General features: G+C 37.9%; 2 protein-coding genes across 8 annotated transcripts in view; one reads left to right on the top strand and one right to left on the bottom strand.

The window, feature by feature from the left end:
• The window catches only part of NOC3L (NOC3 like DNA replication regulator), a 16,812-nt gene extending 13,331 nt beyond the window's left edge, over nucleotides 1-3,481 (top strand). For all 3 annotated transcript variants that reach the window (XM_017803880.1, XM_017803882.1, XM_017803881.1), the window contains exons 20-21: nucleotides 1,200-1,284; nucleotides 2,970-3,481. In XM_017803880.1, coding sequence (XP_017659369.1) covers nucleotides 1,200-1,284; nucleotides 2,970-3,101 — 217 coding nt within the window. In that variant the 3' untranslated portion in view covers nucleotides 3,102-3,481. The remainder of the gene's footprint in view (nucleotides 1-1,199; nucleotides 1,285-2,969) is intronic.
• A 2,097-nt stretch (nucleotides 3,482-5,578) lies between these two features.
• PLCE1 (phospholipase C epsilon 1) overlaps nucleotides 5,579-24,991 on the bottom strand; it is a 148,118-nt gene continuing 128,705 nt past the window's right edge. For all 5 annotated transcript variants that reach the window (XM_017803875.1, XM_017803877.1, XM_017803878.1 and 2 more), the window contains 13 exons: nucleotides 24,550-24,674; nucleotides 23,699-23,816; nucleotides 19,372-19,503; nucleotides 17,952-18,242; nucleotides 16,995-17,158; nucleotides 15,754-16,015; nucleotides 14,745-14,863; nucleotides 13,517-13,645; nucleotides 12,582-12,791; nucleotides 10,667-10,828; nucleotides 10,289-10,507; nucleotides 9,310-9,516; nucleotides 5,579-8,316 (listed from right to left, as the gene is read on the bottom strand). In XM_017803875.1, the coding sequence (XP_017659364.1) occupies nucleotides 9,337-9,516; nucleotides 10,289-10,507; nucleotides 10,667-10,828; nucleotides 12,582-12,791; nucleotides 13,517-13,645; nucleotides 14,745-14,863; nucleotides 15,754-16,015; nucleotides 16,995-17,158; nucleotides 17,952-18,242; nucleotides 19,372-19,503; nucleotides 23,699-23,816; nucleotides 24,550-24,674 (2,111 nt within the window). In that variant the 3' untranslated portion in view covers nucleotides 5,579-8,316; nucleotides 9,310-9,336. The remainder of the gene's footprint in view (nucleotides 8,317-9,309; nucleotides 9,517-10,288; nucleotides 10,508-10,666; nucleotides 10,829-12,581; nucleotides 12,792-13,516; nucleotides 13,646-14,744; nucleotides 14,864-15,753; nucleotides 16,016-16,994; nucleotides 17,159-17,951; nucleotides 18,243-19,371; nucleotides 19,504-23,698; nucleotides 23,817-24,549; nucleotides 24,675-24,991) is intronic.

Below are 24,991 nucleotides of genomic sequence, written 5' to 3'. Positions count from 1 at the left end.
GAATGCAGCATTGTTTGATAAGGGTTCCATGAGTCCACAGCTCCTTAGGTTAAGACCTGCTGTCTTTTGTTTTGAACCTGGTGCCAGTATGTTTCATTTAACAGCCCTTGGTTCTTGCTCTGGGAGATTAAATGAACAATCTGCTCTACACTCTTTCCATGCCTCACAGAACTTGGTAGGCCCTCTATCATATCATCCCTCCACCTACTGTCTCTTCTGGCTCAAGGGATCTAGCTCAGACAGGAGCTGTTCCATGCTTTTCCTCATCTTTGTTGCATATTCCTGAACTTTTACCAACTTAAGCATTTCAAGATGAGGAAACTGGAGACTCAGTTGCAATATTTGAGATGTGGATGATCTGTGGGTTTATACACTGATGTGACTAATTTCTATTGTGTTCTCTGTTTCTTTTCAACTCCAAACAGCATTAAGGTCACAACCCTATAAAAGTATCTGTCATAACAACAAGATTTTTTTCCTTTAAGTGACAGTGGTCAGCTCAGAGCTTATTGTGTTTATGTAAAGCTGAGATTGATTTCTTTTTCCAACACTAAATTTCATTTGACATTTTACTGATATCTCATATGGACTATCTGAAGTTCTTCACGTGGAGCTCATTTTTACTACCACAAATAACTTGGTAATCTCCAGCTCATCTTTGAGCATGTTAGAAAGCACAGATCCTGGAACAGACCTTGTGGAAATCCATAGTTTTTCCTGCCATTGCAAAAACTGGCCACAAACCGTCCTCAGTTTCCTGGCTTTTAACCAGTTCTTTTCTCATATGATGGTCTTCCCTGTTCTCCCATGGATGCTTAGTTTTCATAAAACTCTTCGGTAAGGAACTCTTGGAAATTCTAGCAGATTGTGTCAGCTAGATAATCTTTATCCACCTTTTACTTTCCTTTATTAAATATGTACAGATTAAGCAGTGAGTGCTTGGAGCTCTGGCAAGCCAACAGAACAGTTTTCTTGTCTCCCACAATTGAGTATTTTAGACACATTTTACTTGACTTGCATTGTTTGCCAGCTGTTGGCTTCTGATCTTTTGCAGGTGATGCTCATTACTCTGAGTTCTCTTAAAGTGTGATGGAGGATGAGAGTGGTGTGTGTGAGAAGCTGCCCCTAAATTGTTGATATATCAGTTGAAGATATATCTATCTAATGCCATTTTTCTTTCACTGTGGATTTTGCTGTAGGTCTGCTACAGAACTTTTTGAGGCATACTGCATGAAAGGAATGACCTTTAATCCTCCTGTTGCATCAGTAACACCCAGAAGAAAGGTACCATCTTGTCTATGTGTCCTTTTTTAACCACATGATGTACCAAAATAACCTGTGTCTGCTGGCTCACTGTGCAGTGCCCAGGCATTGGCACACTCAGTTTGGCTTTCTGGTTTCTATACTTTGCATGTCAAGTATTTCTTTTAACTGGTGTAAGATAGGACTGACTATAAAGAAGGAAAAGTAGCTGTATAAATAGTTCCACCTCCCACAGCTTCAGTTCATGTAGCAAGATGAATATGGTAGCTGTTATTTTGCACCTTGCAGTGGTTCAGTGCAGATTTCTTGGCCCTTTTCTGTAATGATGAACTAATGTTTGTTCAAAAAGCAGTAAAAAAACCCCAGCTCTTTCCCCAGTGTGGGTAGTTGGCAGGACAGCTGGATTTCCAGAGCCTTTGATTCAGTATGTAGAGGGATACTGATCCCTATTAGCCTCACTGTAGCTTTAAAGTGTAAATTTGAGGGGAACAAAGAGTTAATGTATAAAGCTGAGAAACAGGGGAACAGTTTTTATGTCCTCAGCACTGTTCCAGAGGCCAGCCTCCTTTAAATGTCCAGTGAGGGGTGTCCTTTAAAAAGTGATAATTTTATTTCTTCCTAAGAAAACATTTAACCTTGTCAGTGCTCCACTTTGTAACTCAGTAATGTCAGTTGAAGCGTTGAGAGCACAATTTTTTTTCCATTTTAGAGAAGCAACTCTTGAAAAAGTGTTTGTACTTGTTCCATCGTTTTACAATGACTTCTTGACGTGTCTGTCCTGCTAGGGAGTTATATTAGCACCTCAGACAGAGCAAGGCTGGGAGCAGCAGATAGGTGAGAGATTTGAGTTGTAGTGCTTGAATAAGGAAAAGCACAAGCTTTTTAAGGTAGCAGAAACAAAGGAAGAGAGAAAACAAACTGTCCATAGGTGGTTATAATGGACATAACTGGGAAAACTACCCTGGGGCTTTGCCTGCTCTCTGGTTTTTGGGCTCATTTAACAAACTCTGGCAGTATCTAAGTTTTATCCTCTCTGTCCTGCATATTCTCTGTGTGCCATGCTGCCTTTGTCAGCACCTCCCTGGTGTTGATAGAAGCTCCAATTGGAGCCCCTTGCACTAGTAAAGAGAGGATCTCATTTGTCCTTGAGTGCACAATGTACTTGACTGTGTGAGTGCTTAGACTTTAACGGGGGAGCTTAAATCATGTGTGTGATCATAATTCCTCATCTGAGCACCAGGAAAGAGTGGAAGGCTCCAGCTCTGGCTGCAGGCAGAAGGGTCAGGGCATTCCTTTCTGACTCACAGCCTCTACTGTGAGCATCATTGCTCTCACTGGCCTTTTAATCAGAGATGCTTGATTTATATATATAAGTGCTTGATTTCTGTTTCTGAGGTGTGTTGAACAGGAAGCAGCATGTAAGCACCTCCAGAACTGGAAGCTGTGGCTGTGTGTAGTAGGTAATATTCCAAAGTCCAGTTTACCACAAAACAAATAAACCCTGAGCTTATGAAGGGCTGACACATCACTTGCAAGCCAAGGGGAACTTACAGGCAGGGCAGGCAGGCATGAACTGCCAATTCCATAGGTCTAGAGTCTGGATGACTGGGGACATGGGAGAGTAACAGGACTGCTAATTTAAGCTATGCATGGAAAACACATACTGGCCTCATTTAGTAATGCAACTAATATTTTGTAATTTTCAGGATACCTTCTCACAAATGGATTCATTTGTAGATGAAGAGCTAAACAAGCAGCTTCAACAACACATCAGTGAGACTGTTGTTCACAAATCCTTGGACTTTGCTAAACACTTGAAGGAAACATCTTTGTCATAAATGTACCTATTACTCAGCTTCAGTTGGCTTCTTAATTATGGAGAAAGATTGGCTGAAACTCATTTCCACTCATCATTAAAGGAATATAAGTAGGCTTTTTTTTGAATATAGAAACACACAAAAATGTAACAGCAGTTTTCCACAAACCTGTCCGCTTAACTACGGAGCCCGTGTTTGCAGGGCTGGGGAACCACAGTGAACAGTCACATCAGTAATTTAAAAAGATACAAAACAAGGCTATTTAAAAATTGTTTGCAACCATGCATGATTGTATTTTTGTTTATATATTTTTCTAAAATTTTTAACAGAATATAGACATATGTATTTCGAAGAACTCACTGGTTCTGTTGATAAATTAATAAATATTTTGAAAATGTTAACAATATTGGCTTGTCTAAATTACTTACATATTACAAATCTCTATTTTTTCTGTTGCATTTTTTCTGTTTTTCTTCTGATGTCTTCTAACCATTTATCTCATCTTGAAATGATTTTGCATTTGGTGGAGGTTTTTCCCTCTGGTGAATCTTGGTATTGGCAAATTGAGAATATTGGATTTCAGTTCTAAACTGGCATCATGACTGAATGCTCTACTGCAGTGTCTTCAATAAACCATTGCTGTCAAGAATGATGGACAAATACAAGGTAAGAATGTAAATATTTATCTTTTTATCTTGGAAGTAATTTTCTCCTGGTTCTCCAAGTATAAGTTATTGCCTGGTTGTTTTAGAATCCATTTTCAGCTGCATGTTGGCTTTGCAAACAGTAAGTGAAATATATGAATTAATTAAAAGATGATATTGTCTTTATGTGAATTCCATTCTGCAGGGGAGCGTGGTGGGCTGTCCCTGGCTGACAGCTCAGCTAATGTATTTTTGTAGTGTTTAGTCTATGATGTGATAATGATATATGTGTAAGTTTTTCAAAGCTTTCATTCAAGTCAGAAAATAGCTTTTTCTCTAGGGTATTTAGTTTTTTATCCTGATTTATAGTTCTTAGATAGTTTTAAAAGTAAATTTCCTTTTTTCTTTTAATACATGTTTTTAGTATTAATCACACTAATTCACCAACTTTCAAATAGTTAAACATAAATTCACAGACATTTTTAGAATAGACATCTATGTATTAATGGATTAGAAAATTCCTGTTTTACTATGTAGATTACAAAACTGCATACATAACACTGATATTTATACATGTTTAGGTTGTGATTCCCATAGCTTTTGAATAGTTTTTTTTAGTGTGAAGTGTTCACAAAATGGGTGTGATTTAAATTCTGAAAAATTCCAAGGGGGCCATTTGCCAATACTTTGGTCAGTTTGGGAAGGCAAAAGCAAAGAGTGAACATCTTAAACCATTTATTTTTTTTTTTTACAACATATACAAATACAGGTTTATTCTTCAAGTCAGCAGAGAGAAAATAGTCCAGGTGGAAAATTTTTAAATTGTTCATTTTTCATAGTTTCCAAACATATAGAGACTGGCACATAGTGATGTTGCATTGTCAGAATACTCTGACATGCTTTAAGAGGCAGAGAAAGACAACTGTACAACTAAGTCATTCTGAAAGAGCCTATACATCTACTGGAGCAAAAATCTTATTTACTGCTATTTATTTTTGTGTTTAATTTGCTAACTCTGCCAAATGTCTATTACTATTTAAGTTGCAAAACATTTATCACAGACAGGAAAAAATTGCCACCATTGGTACATTTAGTGGGCTACCCTAAAAGTAAACTGAGTTTTATAGTGGAATAATAATTGACAGTGATTAAAAACCAAATGCTAATTGAAGCATTCAAAGAGCTAGAGCAGAGCAGAGCAGACAGTTCAGTTTCAGAAGCTGCAGACTCAGCCTTTCACTGAAATGTAAAGTTACCAGCAAGGTCTTCTTTTTTGAAAATAAACTATGAATGTAAGAGAAAGTGTTCCTGAAATATTTAGATATTTCCATGTTGAATTCTTTAAATCTCCAAAGCGTGTGATTTCTAGAAGCAGACACTTCACCTAGTATTCACCTAATATTTGTAGCAAGAAAAATAATGTGACTAGGTTTAAAAAAAATAAAACTGAGATAGTACTTTTTAGTCTTCTGCTATAGTTTGGGATCAGTAAGATAGAAAGAAGAAACCCTTCAGGCGGGAGAGGAAGTAGCTCCTGGTGTGCCCCAGTTCCTGCAGATGGAGCAGTGCTGATGCAGGCAGGAGCTGTGACTGCCTGTCTTTCCTCCCATACCAGAACACCACTGTGCAAGCACCACGTGCTGCACAGGGAGAAGTTAAGAACTTGGTAGAAAAGTAGCAGTTTTTTAAATAGTACAGAAAAAAATGCTTCTGTATTTTTGCCATTAGGCAATGGAGCATGAGATTTCCACCTTAAACTGTTCAGTGTAAGGCCTGCTACTGCTCAGAGACGGCATGTTTCTGGAAGGTGTTGATTATTTACATTCCTTTCTTTCAAACTTTATCCTGGAAGCTGCTTCCTGTAAATAGTTTGTAATGTAAAAATGAATGTATTTTCCTAATTGATGTCCATGCCCAGCCAGAAGCACAGAAAAGGACAAAGTTATTTTGTCAGTCTTGTCGCAGGAGGGTGTAGACAAATATTCCTGCAGAAATAAAATCCGTGGCTAAGCAGAATAAATTTCCTATTAGCATAATAACTCAGCACATGGAAGCTCCTTAACTGAGCTTTCAAGAAAGTTAACTGCACCCCCCCCATTTAATGCTTCAGGTGGTGGTGTATTTTCACTATCAGGAAACTTGGACCCAGCAAAAGGAAGAGTATTGTAATTCTTTTCCAAATTCACCCCGAAGTGAATTTGTTTCATTATCAAAGGTTTACTTGGCTATTTACCAATACCTAAACTTGAAATTAAGTGATATATGAACATTAATGAAAATACTAGAACAGGGTGATTAGCCTTTCATAATTCCAGATGTCTACATGCCTACAAATATGGATTTTGAAATAAAAAGCCAAATACTTTGCTCTCCTCTTTCACTGTAATAATCAGCAGCAAAAGCAGCTTTTGGTGAGACTAATGAGGAAGATATTCATATTAATAAGTTCCCACACCTAGAAAAATTACTGTATTAGTAGAAATAGTAAAAAATCTGCTGATTTTAAATTGCCACCAGATTTCAGGCTAGTGTTGGACCTGTGTTAATGTGACATGGCTGCTGTTGTCTCTTGATTCCCCAAGGTTTGTATGTTGAATCTAATTAATTAGCCAGTGTGTGATACTTAGGTGATGGTAAGAGTTTTCAGTGCTGCTAAAGATTTAAAAAAACCCAACAAACCACCACCAAAAAAAAAAAAAAAAAGGCCAGACAGGTAAGGGCAAACTACAGGAACCTTAAGTATTGTTTCTAAAATGCCACAATCGACATCAAAAAGAAAAAATTCTTAGTGATGTGAATCTGCTACTGTGTTAAAATAACAGAGAATGAAGCTAACATTTAAAACCCAGTTGCATTAGTTGAATTGCGCAGCAGGTTGATATAAGTATTTCCTAGTAATTCCAAAGAATTCCAAAGCAAACTGCATATAAAACTCTGTGTAAGTTGTCACTTCTAACATATTACTTGGGATCAGTCTTGTCTTACGCATGTGCAGGGTTCAAGTTGGTACTACTGAGTGAAGAGGCTGAGCTTGGAGGTGGTTGGGGGTGCTATATCAGTTCAAAAGTTTACTTTTGTAGAAGACAAGCAGTGGGAAGTACATGGCCTCTGTGAGAATATGCCACCAGGAAATTTGACTTTTTTTGTACTGCTGGAGTTATTTTTCCTGAAAGCTGGAAATGACCTCAAGAGGGCACTTTTTTGCTTTGGTAATAGCTATTTTACAGGCATTTTCTGTAGTGTGTACTGAAAGACTTCATCGTTTCTGGTGACAGAATGCAGGTTCTGTCTGCTTGTTTATATGACAGTTAATGACTTTTCTTTCTTCTGTTTCATTTTCTAATTAATAGGGGGGCATCAGTTGTCATGACACTACTGCCTGTTACTTCTTTCTCTTGTTTAGGGATTGCTCTAGTGAGACAAAAACGTGTGCAGAGCAATTTGTTCACCACAGGCACATTTCTTGTGGGAGATCAAAGGGATCGCTGATTCCAGCAGTTGTTTAATTTGTGCCCCTGTAACTCGGTATGGATTGTTTTAAGTAACTAAACACATTAGTAACTCCCATGGAAATAAAAAAAAAGACTAGCACAACTAATTTACTTACATATCAAAAGATGAATTCAGCAAACATAAAACTTCACAAGAGTGTTTCTATGTAAACAAAAATGTCAAGAGTTATAGGGTAAAAGTTCTTTATACTCTCTGTAACAGACAAGTAAAAAGACATTTCTGACTGTATGGAAAAATGTATTTGAATTCAAAATTTTGAAATGTTAATTACATTTATCAATGCATTGTTTTGAATTTGGTCAGTTTGGAGTATTAAACATCTTGTGCTGAAAAGAAACAACCATAAAAGTTCAAACATATTTTCCTCTAAATCCAGAGAGAGGTAAAAAATCTGCATTTTCTAAAAAGTAGTATATGATAAATATATTATACAATGGCATGTACTTTGGAACATGATAATAAATATTCTTTCTTTAAACACAAGCCTGGAAAACAAGAATTTATAAGAAGAAAACGTTGTTGCTTGTCAAAGTCTCACTACCAGTTAGGTGTATTTAGCTATTGTACATTATTTTGTTAAAGTAGATAAACCATAAATAATTTTGAGTGTTTTGTGTATATTCACCAAAGTTAAACAGATATGCAAAGGAAGTTACAGTATATTTAAATCTCTTTACAATCACTTAACACAGTGTTTAACAGAAATCTTCAGGTAAAAGTGCGTTATTTTAAAATAATACACATAAAAGAACACTCTGGTTCTCTGCCTTCAGTTTCCTTAAAGGCAACAAGCTAAAATTATCTTTTGTTTAAAAAGGAGAGGGTGATGACACATGTTTGTTTACAACATACAGTCCAAGAAAACTTCTCCATCCGCCTATGGAGAATCTGCAGATGTGAAGATACGGGAAGAGCAGAATCTTCCGATAGCTGACAGGCATCTTTCCAATCTACAGTATCCCATTTAGGATTCCCAGATTCTGGATGTTAATCCAGCAGAATTGCCTGGATCAGGCATCTGTAGCACAGGGCACACAATTGTTGACCAGTTCAGTCCACAGCAGGATCCTTCAAAGGCACTGCAGAAGGATTCAGTAATGTAAATTCCAGTTTTAAAAGAGCAAGAAAGAACAAATGCGGAAGAGGGAACCTGACTGGGCTCTTTCCATAAGTTACTTTGCTTTCCTTGAATTCAGCTATAGTAGCCAAGAAATAAGGTATCAAATTTATCCCTTCATATTTTAAATACCTTGCAAATGAAAACATTACTTGAATTCTGTTAATTTAATGACTTAGCAGTAGTATGACAGTGCATGCCAAATAATGCTTTAATAATTAGGTGTATGTGGAAAGAAAAAGGTAATATTAAATTGGCCATAAGTGAGATGGGATTATCAACACTGAAAAAGATTTCTTCATTTGCAAGGAGCTGTAACTTCCCAGTTGCTGTCTCAGTGCTGTAGTAGCACTGTGCAAATGTCTGGTTAGTGTACATTGCTAGACAAGTTGCACTTAGTATCTCCATATAAACGAGACAGTCATGTTGTGTATTTCAGTTGTTTGAAGTCAAGCAAGATGGAAGAAATTGAAGAGATACAGAAATGATAGTATAAATGTTTAAACATTTGTGGCAAAATTCCCACTGAGAGAAATTAACACCATCAACTTGTTTTAGCTAAAAAGGAGATGGCCAGTCCTGATGATTTTGTTATCTGCATGTAACAAAAAATAATAAAAGCTCTACTGGCCACTTCCATTTACTTTGGCCCAGAGCAAAAGAGTAACCGTACATCATTAATTAAGCACCATTACTCATTAAAATGCATACTATAAAATCAACCAGGATGCAACATTTTGGTTTGGTTTTGTGGGTGAAACTCCAGTCTGATTCACTGGAGCAAATGCCATAATTAAGGAGACCTTACTGCTGTCACTGTGCCTGTGCACACCGATGGGTAAGGCTTTTATGGATCCTTGTACCTCACCCTGGTTTGACCAGCTACAACTTTGAAAAAAAAATCCTCTGTAAATCACATAAATGATTGCTCAGCATTGGGATCAGTGTCTCGTACCTGAACAGACCGTGGGCAGTGGGGTGACTACTCTACAATGTCACTGAAGGTCAAGCCACACGCAGCCCTTTCGTCCTTGCTCTGGGGACTGTCCGACAACACCTGCAGCGGGGGTGACATGAACCCCCGGTACTGCTTACTGGACTTGGTTAACTTCTTCAGTTCACTGGTAAAAGAGATGCCCTTTCTTTTGTCATCTCGTGCTGCCTGTAAAAAAAAAATAATAAAAAAAAAAAAAATCATAGAAGTGGTTCAACAGCTGCTTGTTAGCTGTGAAATACAGAATTAATATGAAAACACCTAACATATTTCTAAGCAGGCCTTCCTTTTGAAATGCAGTATGTCTGTGCTTTCACAGGCAAGCACATCCTACTCATTGTTCTGAATAAATTAATTTAAAATTATGCCTTGTCAAAGATATGTTTAGTAAATTTGGTATAAACTTTTATAAAAAGATCTGTGCTTATAATACAGTTACTTTAAAGCAACAGCTGCTGTGGATTGGTGGTGTCTGCAGGCAGGCAGAACACAGCTCCTTCTCCCAGTAGGCATGTACTTCATTCCTGCCATTTTCTGAAGCCTGAGATAAAGCAACAGAACAACTTTTTCACTGGGCAGGAATAAAGGAGACTTTATTCCAGTAGCTTTTAAGCTCTGCCCATTTGAATGGTCCTTTATTATGATGGAAAGCATGGCATGCACAGCCAGAAGATTTTGAAAAACAGAAAGCTGGTAGCAGATAAAGGTTGTCCTGGATTTGCAGGCTGTGAGGGAGTCGTGTTGCTGGATGTAACTCTGCAGTTTTGCAAAGGAAGAAAGTAATGGAGGTTCGGAGAAAAGAGGAATCTGCTTTTTGCTGTAGTCTGTCTTCCCCACTTGCCCTCATGCCAGTTGTGTGTCTCTCCCATTGAAAGCAGGTTCCCATTAAGCTGATCACACACTATCTACAACACCTGCTGCAAAGTATCGCATTTTTTACCTGAACCTGTTCTTTGAGCTTCAGGATAAATTTTCCTGCTCCCTTCCATTTGCTTTGGGCCTGAAACACACACTCTTGATCAGAGAGAATCCTCTGAGATGGTTTAGATGTTGAGGACTTTTTGTTTGTTGGCTCTTTTGTCACCTCTTCCAGGAGCACATAATCACTTGGATTTGGATTGCTCAAAATGCTGTAGGAGTATTTCGCTTTGCAAAGAGTCTGTTTAAAAGCAGAGAAAAAATAAGACAAAAAAGAAGGCACTCCCTCAGATTCAGGTTACTAAACTGATTCCTCAGCTAATGCTGAGAACAAACCCCACCTTATCTTGTGTGAAACCAGCCTCCACCCCACAGATTAACATGGAAAGGTGCAGCTCACCTGCTGTATGACATCCTGAGCCGTGCTGAAGCGGGGAGCCTTGATGACGGTGCGTGGTTGCTCTGGGGAGACGTCGTGTACCTGAACAAAGAAACTGTCATCCTCGGAGCTGACGGCTGCTTCTTCCTTTGCTTCTTGAAAGACATTTCTCTCGTTTAAATTCTACAGAGAAAATAAATGAGAGCCAGATTAATTTACTTCAGAAAGGTAACTAATAGCTGGTGGTCACAAAAGGTTTTTATGACATGGAAATTGGAGACTCTGCTGCAGTCCCAGCTCCATTTTGTTAAATGCATTACAGGAGAGTTTTGACAAGCTACTACTGCTAATAAATACCGTGTTTCTATAATCAGTGTCTGGAGATGTATGCATAGTCATTTAAATCCTTTCTTTCCTTATGTACACAAAATTATGTTTTGTCATCTAATGGTGGCAGTAAGATGGGAGATGGTGGAAAGGGTTCTTTTCTCTCCTGTCCCTGCACTAAAGCCAAAAGTACTTAGAGAGCAAGAAGTCTGAGCAAACATTTTCCTGTGGTGTAGAGCAAGAGGAAGGATGTTCGTTTGTCCCTTTTCAGGCTCTCTGACTACTGCAGATTTTCAGGCAGAATTCCTCCCTGCACCTTCTCTCAGAGAATGCATTTCTGTCCAACACCTTGGAACACAGCTTGGATTCATAAGCTGTAAACATGAGCTGTGTTTCACACCCTCCAGTGGACCCACTCCTTGTTTTTCAATCAGATTTGCAGCTTCATTTCTAGTTCCAAGCTCTGAGGTGCTGCTATCTGCAGAAAGGCTCAGAATTACAGATAATGCTTTGGGGTACTCACATCACAGGACAAAACTACAGCATAATTTTCACATGAGCCAAGACAGATTTCAACTCCCATTTTCTAACAGAATTGGGGCTTGGCAGTGACACGTGGTGGTGCACACTGACAAAGTCAGTGCTGCAGTCAACAGAATTTAATAGGTTACTATTTCCACAAACAAATTTCTACCTTGTAACTTCTTGTAATTTTTTTTGCCAAATGTTAGAAATAAAGGAAAACAAAATGTGGACTTGTGTAATTTAATGGTAATTTGTCAAATTGAAGCTTTATCAAAAGTTCTATCAAACTAATCAAAAATACATTTTTTCACTTTAAAGTATCTCAGAGGATCTCTATCATTTGTGTATGTAAAATCTGTGTACTAATAAGCATTTTTGTAGGCTGAACTGACCAAAGAAAGTGTGTCCAGAAATGAGATCATTAGGTTTCTTTCTCCTGCTTTTTTTGTCTCTCACAAGCCTGGGCACTAGCATATTTTCAAGCTGTAGATGCTTTGTTTACAGTTTAAACTGAAGTAATCAGTCCATTTTCCTCCTTTAAATGAAAAGAAATCGCCTATTTCATTATTTTAGGTTATCGTTAATAATTTAATTATCCTTTGTGATCCTTTTAGACTTATTCTATCCTTTTAGACTTATTCTTTAATATTAAAATTATTTCTAATTTTTCTAGACAGATAAGAAGTTGCTGACATCCAAACTGATTGATAATGGTTGTCTGGAGTTCTGTTATCTATGATCCTATGGTATTAACTATTATCTTTCTTTATATTAATTTCCTATCCTGGCATAATGTATGGCATTAAATTAGAACACAACATAGAACTGGTGAGTGAGTGATAATGCTTAAACATCACACATCTGATAGTAAAGCTGAGTGAGGTCCAGTTAATGTCACACAGGTGCATGAAGTCTAGTTGTCCTTGCTCACTCAAGAGTTATGTTTGTTTTTAAACAATGTACACAGCATTGACATTACTCACCAAGTAGTGAAACAAATACTGCACCCTTTTGTTTCCTGGTCCTAAGAGCTATTTTTAGCTATCTATCTTTGTAAATAACAATTTATCTAAAACAGACTTACTTCCTCTCGGGTTTTAAAGATAATCCTTCCAACATATCCTTCTTCTGGGAACCAACTGTTCAAAAGCTGCACTAGCCCTTCTTCAGGACCAATCACTCTCTGGAACGGTGGTTTTCTGCATTCACTCTTTTCTTTAGATATGAAACTTTTCTCTTCCATCAGAAAATAGTCTGCAGCGCATGACTCGGTGCCTTTTATGGTAGCCAAGAGCTAAGACAGACCATAATAAACACACAACAATTAGAACGCTAAATATAAACACTGCATAATTAGCAGTTATAAATGAGAGTGAATACGGAAGCTTTAAGAATCAATAACTGTTCAGACAGTGCAGGCAGGCTTTCTGATGTGCTATTTATTATTCAGATATTTTACTCCAGGGTAATGTCCTGTTCTCTTTAGCATAGCCAAGCAGTTCAACTATCCCAGACAAGGCAGTACTATTTAAGCTTATTTCTGTCCTGTTTGGCTGGCCAGACAATTTATTCATAATCCCAGGACAGTACAGTCTTTTCCCACTGCTAGAATAACAATCCCTGTTGAGTTAACTGGTTTTGCTACTTATGAACTTGGCCTTCTAACTTTTACTCTGTATTCCTACGGTGCTCAAGTTCAAAGAATTCTGCAGAAATGTTTGCCCTTGTTGTAAGGACAGCCCACTGCCTCCGTTGGCCAGAAAGATTGTTTTTCTCATCTGCATATGCCCAAGTATTAAAATACTGATAGGGAATATATTCTAAAATGATAAATCACTTCACTGATTATTTTCTGTGTTTGCAATGTAATTAATTCCACAGCAGTACATTTCTAACAGCACCTCCTTGCTGTGATGAACTACAATGACCCTGCATGAGAGAAATGCAGGGAGACAAATGTCCAGAATGATGTTAATGTGGATTCCTGCAGTTGGATCTGCAATTCAGCAGGAAGCTTACCTGATGGAGCAGCTGTGCAGCCGTAGTCCCCGCACTTACATTAAAAACAGTGAAAGGCTCCGGGCCTGGAATTCCATGAACTGTCACTTTGTAAGTCACAGCAGCTTTCCTTTCTCCCAGGCTAAACAACTGTTCAGACAACATTCAACAGATTACTGAATGTTTTTACGTAGGCATGTAAAAGGTTGCTTAAAAGAAACTGTACATACAAGGTGTAAGGACCTTGAGAGAGCAAAGCTATCAAGGTAGGACATGGCTCTTATGCTACAGATTGAGGCATTTAAAAAACACCAACAAACCCTCCAAAAGAGTCCACCCTACCCTGAAGCTGAAGAGAAAGAAGAAAAAGGAAGTTTTCCAGTGAAGGGCAGACCTCCATCACTCATTACCCATTCTACCTGAGCTCAGATTATTTACATTTCAGCATACAGATTACTGGGTGAAAACCTATAGCTTTCTTTTAACCTCCAAACCATTTATGTTCTTCCTTCCTGCCTAGTAATTCACCAAGAAACATGTTTGGCATGTATTCACAGGAGGATAATATCAGCAACACATTTGCATACACAGGAGCTCAGCAGGTTTTATCTAACACTTGAGTAGTCAGAATAATGATAATACAGATGTTTAAAGTTGCCAAAACATGAGTAACCCAGACAACCTAATATTAAGGGCTATTAATAGAAAAAATCACATCCATCTATGCACGCATAAATACAAACATATATTTTTAGATATGCGTATGTGTATGTATACATATTTGTACATATAAAATATGTGCACATACATATATAAATATGTGTATTTATGGAAATACAGAGTTTTTATTTTCTTGTAATAAAATTCAATTTTATTCTCATTATTCCAAAGTTGTTGGTAATTTGCATCTTTCTTTTTATTTTGGTCTCAAATGCTTTGCTTAGAATTCATACATAAAGGAATGCATGAGGCAGCACTGGACCTTACTGCTCAACCACACTCCTCCAGCCCAGGGGTTCTTGTGCTATACCTAAATACACCAGAGAAGCCCGACTTTGAAAAGATTTACCTTTCCACAGTTTTAGCCAGGTGGATAATCTTACTTCCATCAAAGCCAAAAAGTAGGCACCAGGGTACTTCTGAACAATGTGCAGGTTTAAGGGCTAACACCTTTGAACAGTCTGGCTGTTATTATGACAAGAATACAGGTAATTCACACACACATACACACACACAAAAATTGAATTACCAAAGATGCAGGCAGAGTGTTTCCAGAGGGACTTTCTTCCATTCTCCGACTGTTTATAAACAAACTGGAAATCTCTAATGTTTCATTGTGCAGGTTATGGAGCTGGACATGTCTGTAGCCTAAAGAGGAAAAATCTGTAAATACTTCACCACATTCTAGAACACAAGTCTCATAAATGGAAAACTCAAATTTGCTGTATTTATAGCTACAATTTGCCACACAAATAGGATTTAAGGCACTGTAATAGCACTGCATTAACGCTGTACAACAGTGTAACCCAAGTGCTATGAATTGCTGAGTGGCTCATACAGCATCCTACCTTTGTTTTGCCATAATACACAATATATTCATACATAAAATATCTAAATATTAGAATATGAATGAAACAAGGTCAAATTATCACTGGGAAAATGCATGTCTGGCTAGATCTCCTCATATGCCAACACAGAGAGTTGTGTGGTATTACAGTGACACAAAGCACATGTGAAAGAGCTGCCGGCAACATGGAAACTCCATTTCCCAGGTGTCACAGAATTAGCAATGTTTTCTCAACTCTCTCACTTTCTTTCACCCTTCCTTCAACTCTGCTCCAGCCACAGCTGCCAGAAGCGCAACTCCCCTCTGACGAGTGATCACCCATTACAGCAGTTTCTTGGGCAAAGGACAAGGCAGGGAATGAAACCACTCCATGCTTCTTAAGGGAGCAGCCAGTCTCCAGGTGAACATAACCTCACAAGCACAGCTCAGGATCAGAGCAGGTGTAAGATGCCCCTGTCTCCACAACACCACAGGATCGAGTTTTTACAACTCACTGGGGCAGCTGCTGGCTCCTAAGGAGTCTATTACATCAGCATTGTACTGCCAGGCCATGGTATGTAGTCTCATATTTGCTCCCTTCCTCCTCTAGAAAAATGCAACTAGCTGATTAAAAATATCCCTCTGGACAGATTCAGTCCAGGAATCTGCTGAACCATTTTGGCATAGGGTGCCACTACAAACCAGGCTGTACCTCTCTTTAGTGCTTTGAGGGGAATGATTCTCTGAGCTGTCACAGCTGAGCTGTTATTTTCAACAACTGCGAACCGGAGAAAGACCAAATCCTCAAAGTGAATCCGGAAAAGGAACTGTTCATTCCACATGGGGTTGAGAGTATTGCGATGAATGGGCTTTGTCCGGAAGTGGCAGCTGTCCAGAGGCATCCCCAGCACATCGATTTCAATGCACGGACTGCCTGTGCTATTGCTGGGGCACACGTTCTGTCCAGACACGATCTGAAGCCGAGGAGTACACAGAGAAACCAATTAGTGGAGTAATTCTTTTGCCATCGTGATTCTGCTAAATATTGTTTAGCACATTCCTAAGCACAGTTTGTTAATGTGCTGATTTAATTATGACACTCCCCTACTTTTGTAATTGCCAGGGCAGTCACTTCAGAAGCAGAGCTGCCTTAACCCCACGCCCAACACCACTGCTATGGCATCTCTCCTCTGAAAAAAACACACTATACATCATGAGTGTAACCATTCACGGCATCTGAAAGCTAATCCAGAAAGAATGTACCAGTAATGTAGTCAAAAAGGGCCACAATTTCTTCTCCACTACTCTGGAGTGATGGCACTGACGTTTGGCTTGCTTTGGCATATGCAACACAAGAATTAGGTTGCTTTGGCATATGCAACACAAGAATTAGGTGTGTAATTATCACATCTGGGAGAATTCTGATTCTTATGAATCTCACTTTTCTGACACATTTCCTGGAAGGGACTAGCTTCTGAGAATACTTTTTTTTGGCCACAAATCCACGAATTATATATCTTATTATATGACTTGTAAAATATTTTTTTAAAGATTCAGTACAGCTTTTCATAATGGCTTTTTTGTGTAGCTTCTCAAGTGTTCACAAATGTGTCAAACATCAGGGCACATGTGTAATTTTACACAGTTGTGTAGTCCCAAGGAAAATTCTTTCAGGACTGGGTTTCAATGAATATTGTGAAGGAAACAGTGAAAGTAACTATGGATACAAACCAGCCAATAAAATAAAATATAATAAAATAAAATAAAGACAAATCTTTTCTCCTTCCCCCTCCAATTTCTGTTAGTTATGCTGACCTTCAGAAGTACAAGCAACAATTAAAGGTTCAGTCTTTCCATTTAGAAGCATGACCATAATGCTGGTTAAAGACAGTAGTTACATCTTGTCTACTTCTATCTGTTTGGCTGCATGAAATTCCCTTTTAATGTACTTACTGTTAAAGAATATATAGCTGGCTCCTTATTATCAAAATCTCTTTCCAGTGGACAAAACTTCTGGTACATTGAACAATTTTTATCCCACAGAACTGGAGGTTTCAAAACATATCCACAGCCACCATTAGCCTCAAACATTGCTGCATTAAGTTGCAGAGGAAGATCTGTGAAATAAGGCAGCCAAAACTGACAGAGAGCAATGGTACAATGGAAAAACTGTAATAGTGAAGACAAAGTCATGTTTTAGGTATCTTTTTTAAATTATTTTAGTTGTGTACTATAATTTCATTCTTGATTTTCAGAGATAGCTGCATCGAATTTATCCAATATATCCAATATACTTTTATACAAAACTATAAAAGCAGTTCCTTCTTATCTACCCCTTTCCATTGTCTTTATTGAACTGTAGGGCTTGCCTACACCATTTCTCTGAGAAGTCTCTAGGTATGTGCCCTGAACTGCAGAATGGAAAAGCACTGACCATGTAGCTTTGTAGATGACCTAATGGATCCCCCATGGAAAAGGTGAAGCAACACAAGACAGGATAGCAAACAGTCCAAAAATGTTTTGGTCAACATTAAACCAGCATCCATGGCAGCACTTTCAAGTTAAAAATAGTTCAGTACCCTTTTATATTTGAAGTTATCAGAAAGGAGTAACAGTTTCTTGACTGGGGGAAAAAAAATAACCTTCAGCAATAAAATAAAAATAGAAGGTCTTGCTGTTCAGGCACTTCTGTGTTATCACAGGATCTGCTGCATTGGCATAAAACTCCTGAACTCTGGGATCACTCCTTCCAAGGACCAGACTGTTGTAGTATAAACCTGCTTATAGTGGGGTGCACAGACAAGCAGATCCCCTCGTGAGAGCAGGGAAAAGCAAGCGCCAAATACAAATTCACAGTTTAAGGACTTATATCACATTTCAATGTATTAAAAGGTGTTCATGCACCCATACCATCTGTTTGGTAGTTCAGAGCCACGAGCTGTACCCCATGGAGCCAGAAGATCAGTGGATGGGGATTTGAGGAGTCGATGCGAGTGGCAGCAGGGTAGGTCCTCAGGAGCTGGCAGGTGGTGTGCTGGATCAGCTTCTGGGAGTAGCGCCTGCACAGCCGCTTGGCAGCGTTCTCGTTCAGGGAGGAGATGTGGTAGCACTTGGGCGTCCTGATGATGGCACTGAGAGAGGCTGGTGAGTTGTAAGGAGAGCAAGGATCTTCCCAGGTTTGCCGCATCACATCCAAAGGACCTGGAAGATAAACAGTACCCTCAAGTTACAGTTGCAGGGCCAGAGACTCCAAAAATTCAAGGTTTTCTACTGGAGTATGTGCTTTAGTTATGGCAAAAAGAGGTGATTCTGGAAAATTACAGTACTCAAGTTAAATGTCACGTTCCTTCTTATAGAGGAAGAGCAATCCATGAGAGGAAACATAATGTTTAAGTATTGAAGTAATACCATGATTAGATGTGCTAAATAAATAAATAAATAAATAATTGGTGTTTGCCTGAATATAATAAAGGAATAAAATTCCCTTCTTCCCATTTATACATTTTTAATGAGGAAGGGAGGCAAGACTGAAAGCCATCTGTTAAGTCTCCAAACAGGCAATCTGCAGAGACTGTGAGACTTAGGGGACAAAGGCAACAAAATAGTTACATACTTTAGAATTAGGCACCTGACTTCTTCATTTTTAGGACACTGGCCTCTAACAGGAAATCTAACCTGTCTGCTGCAGCTGTGCCCTTGGGTTGCAAGAAATGCAACACTCCCTGAGCCAGAAAATAAGTTCAAGAAAAGGTACAATTCTAACTTTCTGTTTATGGCAATCACTTAAAAGGCAGGGGATCTGGGTCTCCAAAACCTTTTCTGTACTTCCTTTGTATTTCTTTACATCTGTTCACAGGCAGAAGCACAATTTCCTGGTTTACAAACTGAATCACCTGCAAAGTCTGATTTGCACAATCACACATTTGGACTTGGCCGAATTTTAGGCAACTAAGTCCTGCTTCAGACATTAAAAATTCTTTTCTGGATCCAGCCCAACAGTTCTGCCTTCCATTTGTACTTTAAAAATATTTATTTATACTTTTTAAAGCATAAACTTTAAGATACATCACTTAAAATGTATGTTAGTTTTGAATCGTTTATGAACTAAGGTCATCATATCTCTGACCGAGGAATCCTATTTTAACATTCCACACTCAACACTTCAGTTATAACAGTGTTACTCTAATAGCTGCTGCACTAACAGAAAACCATTCCAAAGTTCAACATCTTACACATTGCAAAGTATTTGATCTTTAACAACTTGGTCTGGTACATGTGTTGGATTACAGAGTCATTCCACATGACTGGTGAAAGAAGATGCTAACTTTACCTTTTCCAGATGCTTTGGCAAGAGCAGCTGACTCCCCAGGGCTCAGCCTGCCAGGATTGTTGCCAAAAATGGACTTCCTGCTTTTTCTTTCTTTTCCTCTGCTAGAGCCAGATGGGTTTAGAGTTGACAAGCCTGTTCCCATAAATGTTAAATAAATGAGCCAAAAAACATGACCAAGAGGGCACAACATTTTCCATCATATTTTACATTATTTTTGAAGGCATGCATACTCCTGTTATATAGTACACAGGACAAGCAGTGTATTTTTCTCCATAATTTAATTTTAACATCCTTACATAGATAGATGCCTTTATATATGTATATGTTATGTAGGTTTTTATATATAATGTATATATATGTGTGTCTATATGTAATGTATATAAAAACTCATACGAAGCAATATTATATACAGTTCTCTCTCTGTGATGTAACTTTTCTCCATTTTACTTTTTGGTTTGAGGAAGGTATTGGCTTTCTCTCAAATTACCAAATAGTCCTAACTGATACTAAAAAAAATCTGCAGTAACAGTCCAAATGTATTAATCCTTAGAATAATTTTTTAAAAATAAAAATATTTTCTATAGAAGCAATAAATCTAAACAGTAGTGATTATCATGGAATTCATCTGGCATAGGATACCTACATAATTAAATAAATGCAAGACTATGATTTAAAAATATAAAAGTCCAAATGCTGTTGATAGAAGAGTTTAACTTCAAGATGTTTCCAGAGTTATCTTCTTCTGTTTATTAGTATTTCAATGTTGGGAAATACAGTTAGGTGTGCAAAATCCATTACACATTTAATGGCTAATATGCACTAGAAACGGAGCTGGAAAGCTCTTGTATAGCTATTATTCAAACTTGTACCTTCTAGAAACATAATCATTAAAATCACGACCTAAATCCCTGTGAAGTAAAGAGACTCAATTCCACTTAAGGTCAGTTTCTTTCTGTTGACTTGAAGAGAGCACAGGACAGATGAAAGTAAAGAAAAGTCAAAGTCAAAATGCACAGTAGTTATTCTGCCCACAGCAGTGAGGTGTGGGATGGTCTCAGAGACCCAATATGTATTTGTGATATAGAATATAACAGAGCAAACACTGTTATTTGCCTAACTGTGACTCCTAAAACATTCTTCATTAATTCACATCAATTCATACCTGTCTAAAGACAGTTCTGGTTTTAATACAATTTCAAATAGTAAATCACAAAGAGGATACATTGGCTTCTTTTCTACTGAAGTCTGTCCGCAGCTGTAAATTTTCAGCTCTCAATCTTTATGGCATGTGTACATGAAATTAGTAAAAATATGCAGATAGTTTCAATGGAACTGCTTGGATTAGTAAAATTTAGGATATATATAAATGTTTGCAGCACTGGAGATGTACTGTCTCTTTGGGCCAAAGCATACACATAAACAACAGAAGATGGTAGAAACTGAGATGAAGGAATATGAACTGACTAGAGAATGAAAAGTTATGAACTGTGTGCTTCCAGCACTATTTAATCCCAGTTTTCAATGGATCAAATGGATTTGGCAAGGAAGATCCAGGTTTCAAAATCCTGTTGTGGAGACAGTCACTGAGGAAACAAGCTAACCTCATAAATCACCAGAGTGCAATGCAAAACCTGGGCTGACAGACCCTAACGTGATGGCCACAGGGGAAGCTGCAGCAGGGAGTTTTATTTCAGTCTTTCCCATGGCCATGCTTTGCATGTGACACATCTCTTCCCAGAGGCAAGCTCCATTTTGCACTCCAATTTAAACTTGACTCCAAAATACAGCTTCACCTCTTCATACAATCATAAATTTGCAAAATAATGGAGGTTGACAATGATACAAAAGTCATCTGGTCCACCTCTCTGGTCAAAGTAGGACCAGCTTTGATCCCACCATGCTGTACACAGATCCTACTATACTACCATAATGACAGATTGAATGTTTTGTATTTCTCTACAACCCCTATGATAGGTTCTTTGACTTACAGAGATTAGTGCCTGTCTCTTGTGTTAGATATAAGCACACTGCTTTACTGCTTTTAGATTTTTTTAATCCAGACAACTGCAAACTTCCCTGCCCTTCTTATTCTAATCATACTGACATAACAGGTTAAATTGTAATTCCCACCTTTTCACCACATTTCAGACCAACAGACAGTCTGCAGGTTTGCAGATCTTGAAAAAGAATTTACAGCATTTTTCTATGTATGTAGGCTGTCTCTTTTCATATTCACTTTAATTTCTTGGAAAGTGATACCATAGAGGCAGATGGTCTGATACAATGGAGATGGTGGCTGAATTTCATGCCAGTTAGCTCAGGTGACTCCCTGCTCTCTCCCCTTGATTGTGCAAATTCTGCTTTTATGTACTCAGTTTCTGTACTCATTGTGTAAGGATCCTCAGCACCAAGGTAACGAGCCGTGTGCCAGTGGGTTACAGCACTGTGTTCAGGTGTGCTTCACTGCCCTCATCTTGGGAGATCCCAGAGAACAGACCTTCACCCTCTCACATACTGGTATGATGATATCCAATAGACTGTAAGGGTCAGAAAGCACGGAAGCAACAAGAGCTGTGGTGGGTTCCTTGTTAACACAGATTTTATAAACAAGAAATGTTATTTTCTCCACATGATAAATTCTGTTTTGACCAGGGAATGCTTAGGGAAGTCTGTGTTACTCAGTAGGCTAGGATAAGTGAACATAACGGTCCTTGTCCTTTTTTATAGTCACAAAACAGTGATTAACATTCAGGGACGTAGGCAAGTGTAAACAGAGAGTAAAAATATATGAAGACAGGAGAAACAAAATATTTACAACACTGATTAGACACTGACATGAATTCTGCACCCACTATTTCCAAAAGTCCTGCATTTTCTGAGTTGATTAGGAATGCAGCCAATAGAGCTCCATAGTTATGATCTACCAGCCCTGTTTCCATCATTAATGGAGAATATTGGGCTATGGCACTGCACCGTGTCTGTGCCCTCTGGCTGAGCAGAGGAATCCAACCACTGGCATGGTGGTCATGGAAGTCTACATTACAGAGCAGGCAGTTTTTGCCTCAAAGGAGACAAAGTTTGTTGGAAAAGTAATTTCTACAGCTTCATGTGTTCATCTGTAAAACAGCTCATTTTCTTAATTGTTCTATTCATGACCCCTTTAAAGCACGAGGAAGAAATCTGATAGGGAAAGCAGGTATTTTGTTTATAACCAAAATTACATTAAAAATTAAATATTTCGAAGTTTTCTTAGAACATCAGAACTTTTTTGTGTGTCAAAATGCTTGGAACAACTCCAACTATCTCTGTTTAATCTTGAATATCTTTCTTTAAAAGAAAATATTTTATTTGAAAGATATCTCATTGCAGATTTCATCAAAAAGAGTATCATATTTGAATTTTTAGAAGTCATTATTTTTACAAGTGACACCTACAATTCTTAAAGTTATGGAGGATTATCAAAGAATGTCTGTCCATTTTTCAGCATGTTTATCTTGCCCATTTGACACTATTTTATGTTTGGTTAGCTTCTCTAATCTGATTATAGTTCTATTTGTATAAGATCATGATTTGGCAGAATTGCTAACTTTTCCGCAGAGAACCATGCCACTAAAAAGCAGATTTTTCATTCAAAACATTAAACACATCAATAAACAATAAATTCTCAATATAAAAGTATTTATGTTCACAGTATGAGCCAAAATATACCCAACCTCACATTTTAGTACTGAACAAGTAACTATCGGTGATCTTTTCAGTTACTCCCTCTCCTTTTCTCTGCAAACATTATTCTTCCTACTGTACAGAAGGAGACACTCCTATTTCCTTAAATCCTTCCATGAAGATTGTGTGTGAGTGTGCAGTCAGTTGTTCTCATCCACCCCATGAAAAGGCTCCTCTCCTGTCCCCTTAGGGAAGAACAGATGATGCAGTGTAGGCAAAGGTGAAACACTCTAAACTGAGGTCATCTAAAGAAATGTGACACGTTGTTCCTTCGAGGATATTTTCCTTCCTAATTCAGTAGGTCCTTACATGGAAACTCGGAGCTCTTAAGATAAAGTTTTCTGTCATCTGGCTTTTGGCCCTGAAACAGTTGTCTAAGTTGTGAAGACTGGCAAATTTCACTTTTGTAAACATTTTAATATGACAAACAGTATGTAGTCACATAACTTATGAATACTGCTTCTCAGCCAGGAGCTGTTATTACGAAGCCTACCAAATCATCAAGAACGAACCCCCTCGACTACTTCGAACTAATTCAAAACATAAACATAATGTCTCCAAGAATTAGAAAGCTTAGAGCAATAAAACAGGGCAGTGTACTTACCAGGGAACTTTACAGCTTGACAGTAAATGACAAGATCTGATAGCTCTGGGGCTATTTGTCTGCTTTCCTTCTTATTTTGCAGAAGATAGAATTCTTCACCCAGCTCCATGTCGTAAACCTGAGTGACAATTCCAAGAACATGTAATAAAATTAATAATAATATTACTGAATGTGGAAGAACTCTAGCATATCTTACTTATGTCTTTAAAATATTTTATCTCTTTCTTCCTATATGGTTTGTGTCTTCACCTAACACATCTCCCTCCCGTGTGCATACCTATGCAGCGACATGTGTTACTGATTCTGCAATAGTGTGCAAAGGCCTTAATCACAGTCAGTTCTACAAACATTTAGACAAAACATATCCATGTTCAGGAGAAACTACAATTTATTAAACAGAAATGCACTGGTTCCATTGTCAGATGATTTAATAAGAGGCACTGTGGTTATCTGATATCATACTGTGGTACTTTAAAGTTATTTTGATACACAAAGATGCTGAAGATTCAGATGAAATCTTCAGTTCCATCGATATTAATGGAAATTAAATATCTAAATAAGCTCCTGGATCTCGTTTCAATGATGCTTTCCTTGAGACCAACAACAGTTAAATTTTCAGCCAAACAGCCTCTATATACAACAACCTCTGAAGACTTTCCTAGAACAGTATGTTGAGCATTTGTTCTATTTAATCTGTTTTTTCTGGTGTCTTTCCATACTTCCTATTATTTGTCTTCATTAAAGCACGTTTGCCATCTGATGTCTCAGTTACCTAAACTGTCCAATCCTTTTGAAGCTGGTTATGTATCAAAGTGTGGCTGGGAAGAAGGGGGGGGGGAAAGCAGAACTACCTTTCCTTTATTATTGTAAGTGGCACAATCAGCCTTCTTTAGTCGTTTGGCAGTCTCTTCATTGTATTCAAACTGCAGTTTATCACTTGATAATTTATTCTCAGGTCGGTCTTCAAGAATGTTATCTAAAAATTAAGGGGATATTAATAAACATAAAGCCAAACAATTTCAACTGGAAATTTCATTTGAATTAACAATATTTGTGGACAGTGCTGTGAATCTTATATGAATAACCAGATGCTAAAATAATGCATTAGCTGGTCAAAGCATCATCTTCTGGTAGTAACCTTCTCCTTAAAAAATTTAATGCTTGGCTTTGGTTAATACATTGCACTTCCTTTAAAGCCGATCCTTTAGTGTTCAAAAGATCCTTAAGACCAAACCATCTAATGAATTAAGTTTGCCATCTGAAAACAACTGGAAGTCCTGAATGACAAAAAAT

The sequence above is a fragment of the Lepidothrix coronata genome, unplaced genomic scaffold (genome assembly GCF_001604755.1).
Source record: "Lepidothrix coronata isolate B3197 unplaced genomic scaffold, Lepidothrix_coronata-1.0 Scaffold8, whole genome shotgun sequence".
Taxonomy (NCBI): Eukaryota; Metazoa; Chordata; class Aves; order Passeriformes; family Pipridae; genus Lepidothrix; species Lepidothrix coronata.
The sequence above is the reverse complement of the archived record's forward strand: the minus strand, read 5'-3'. Positions and strand labels throughout refer to the sequence as shown.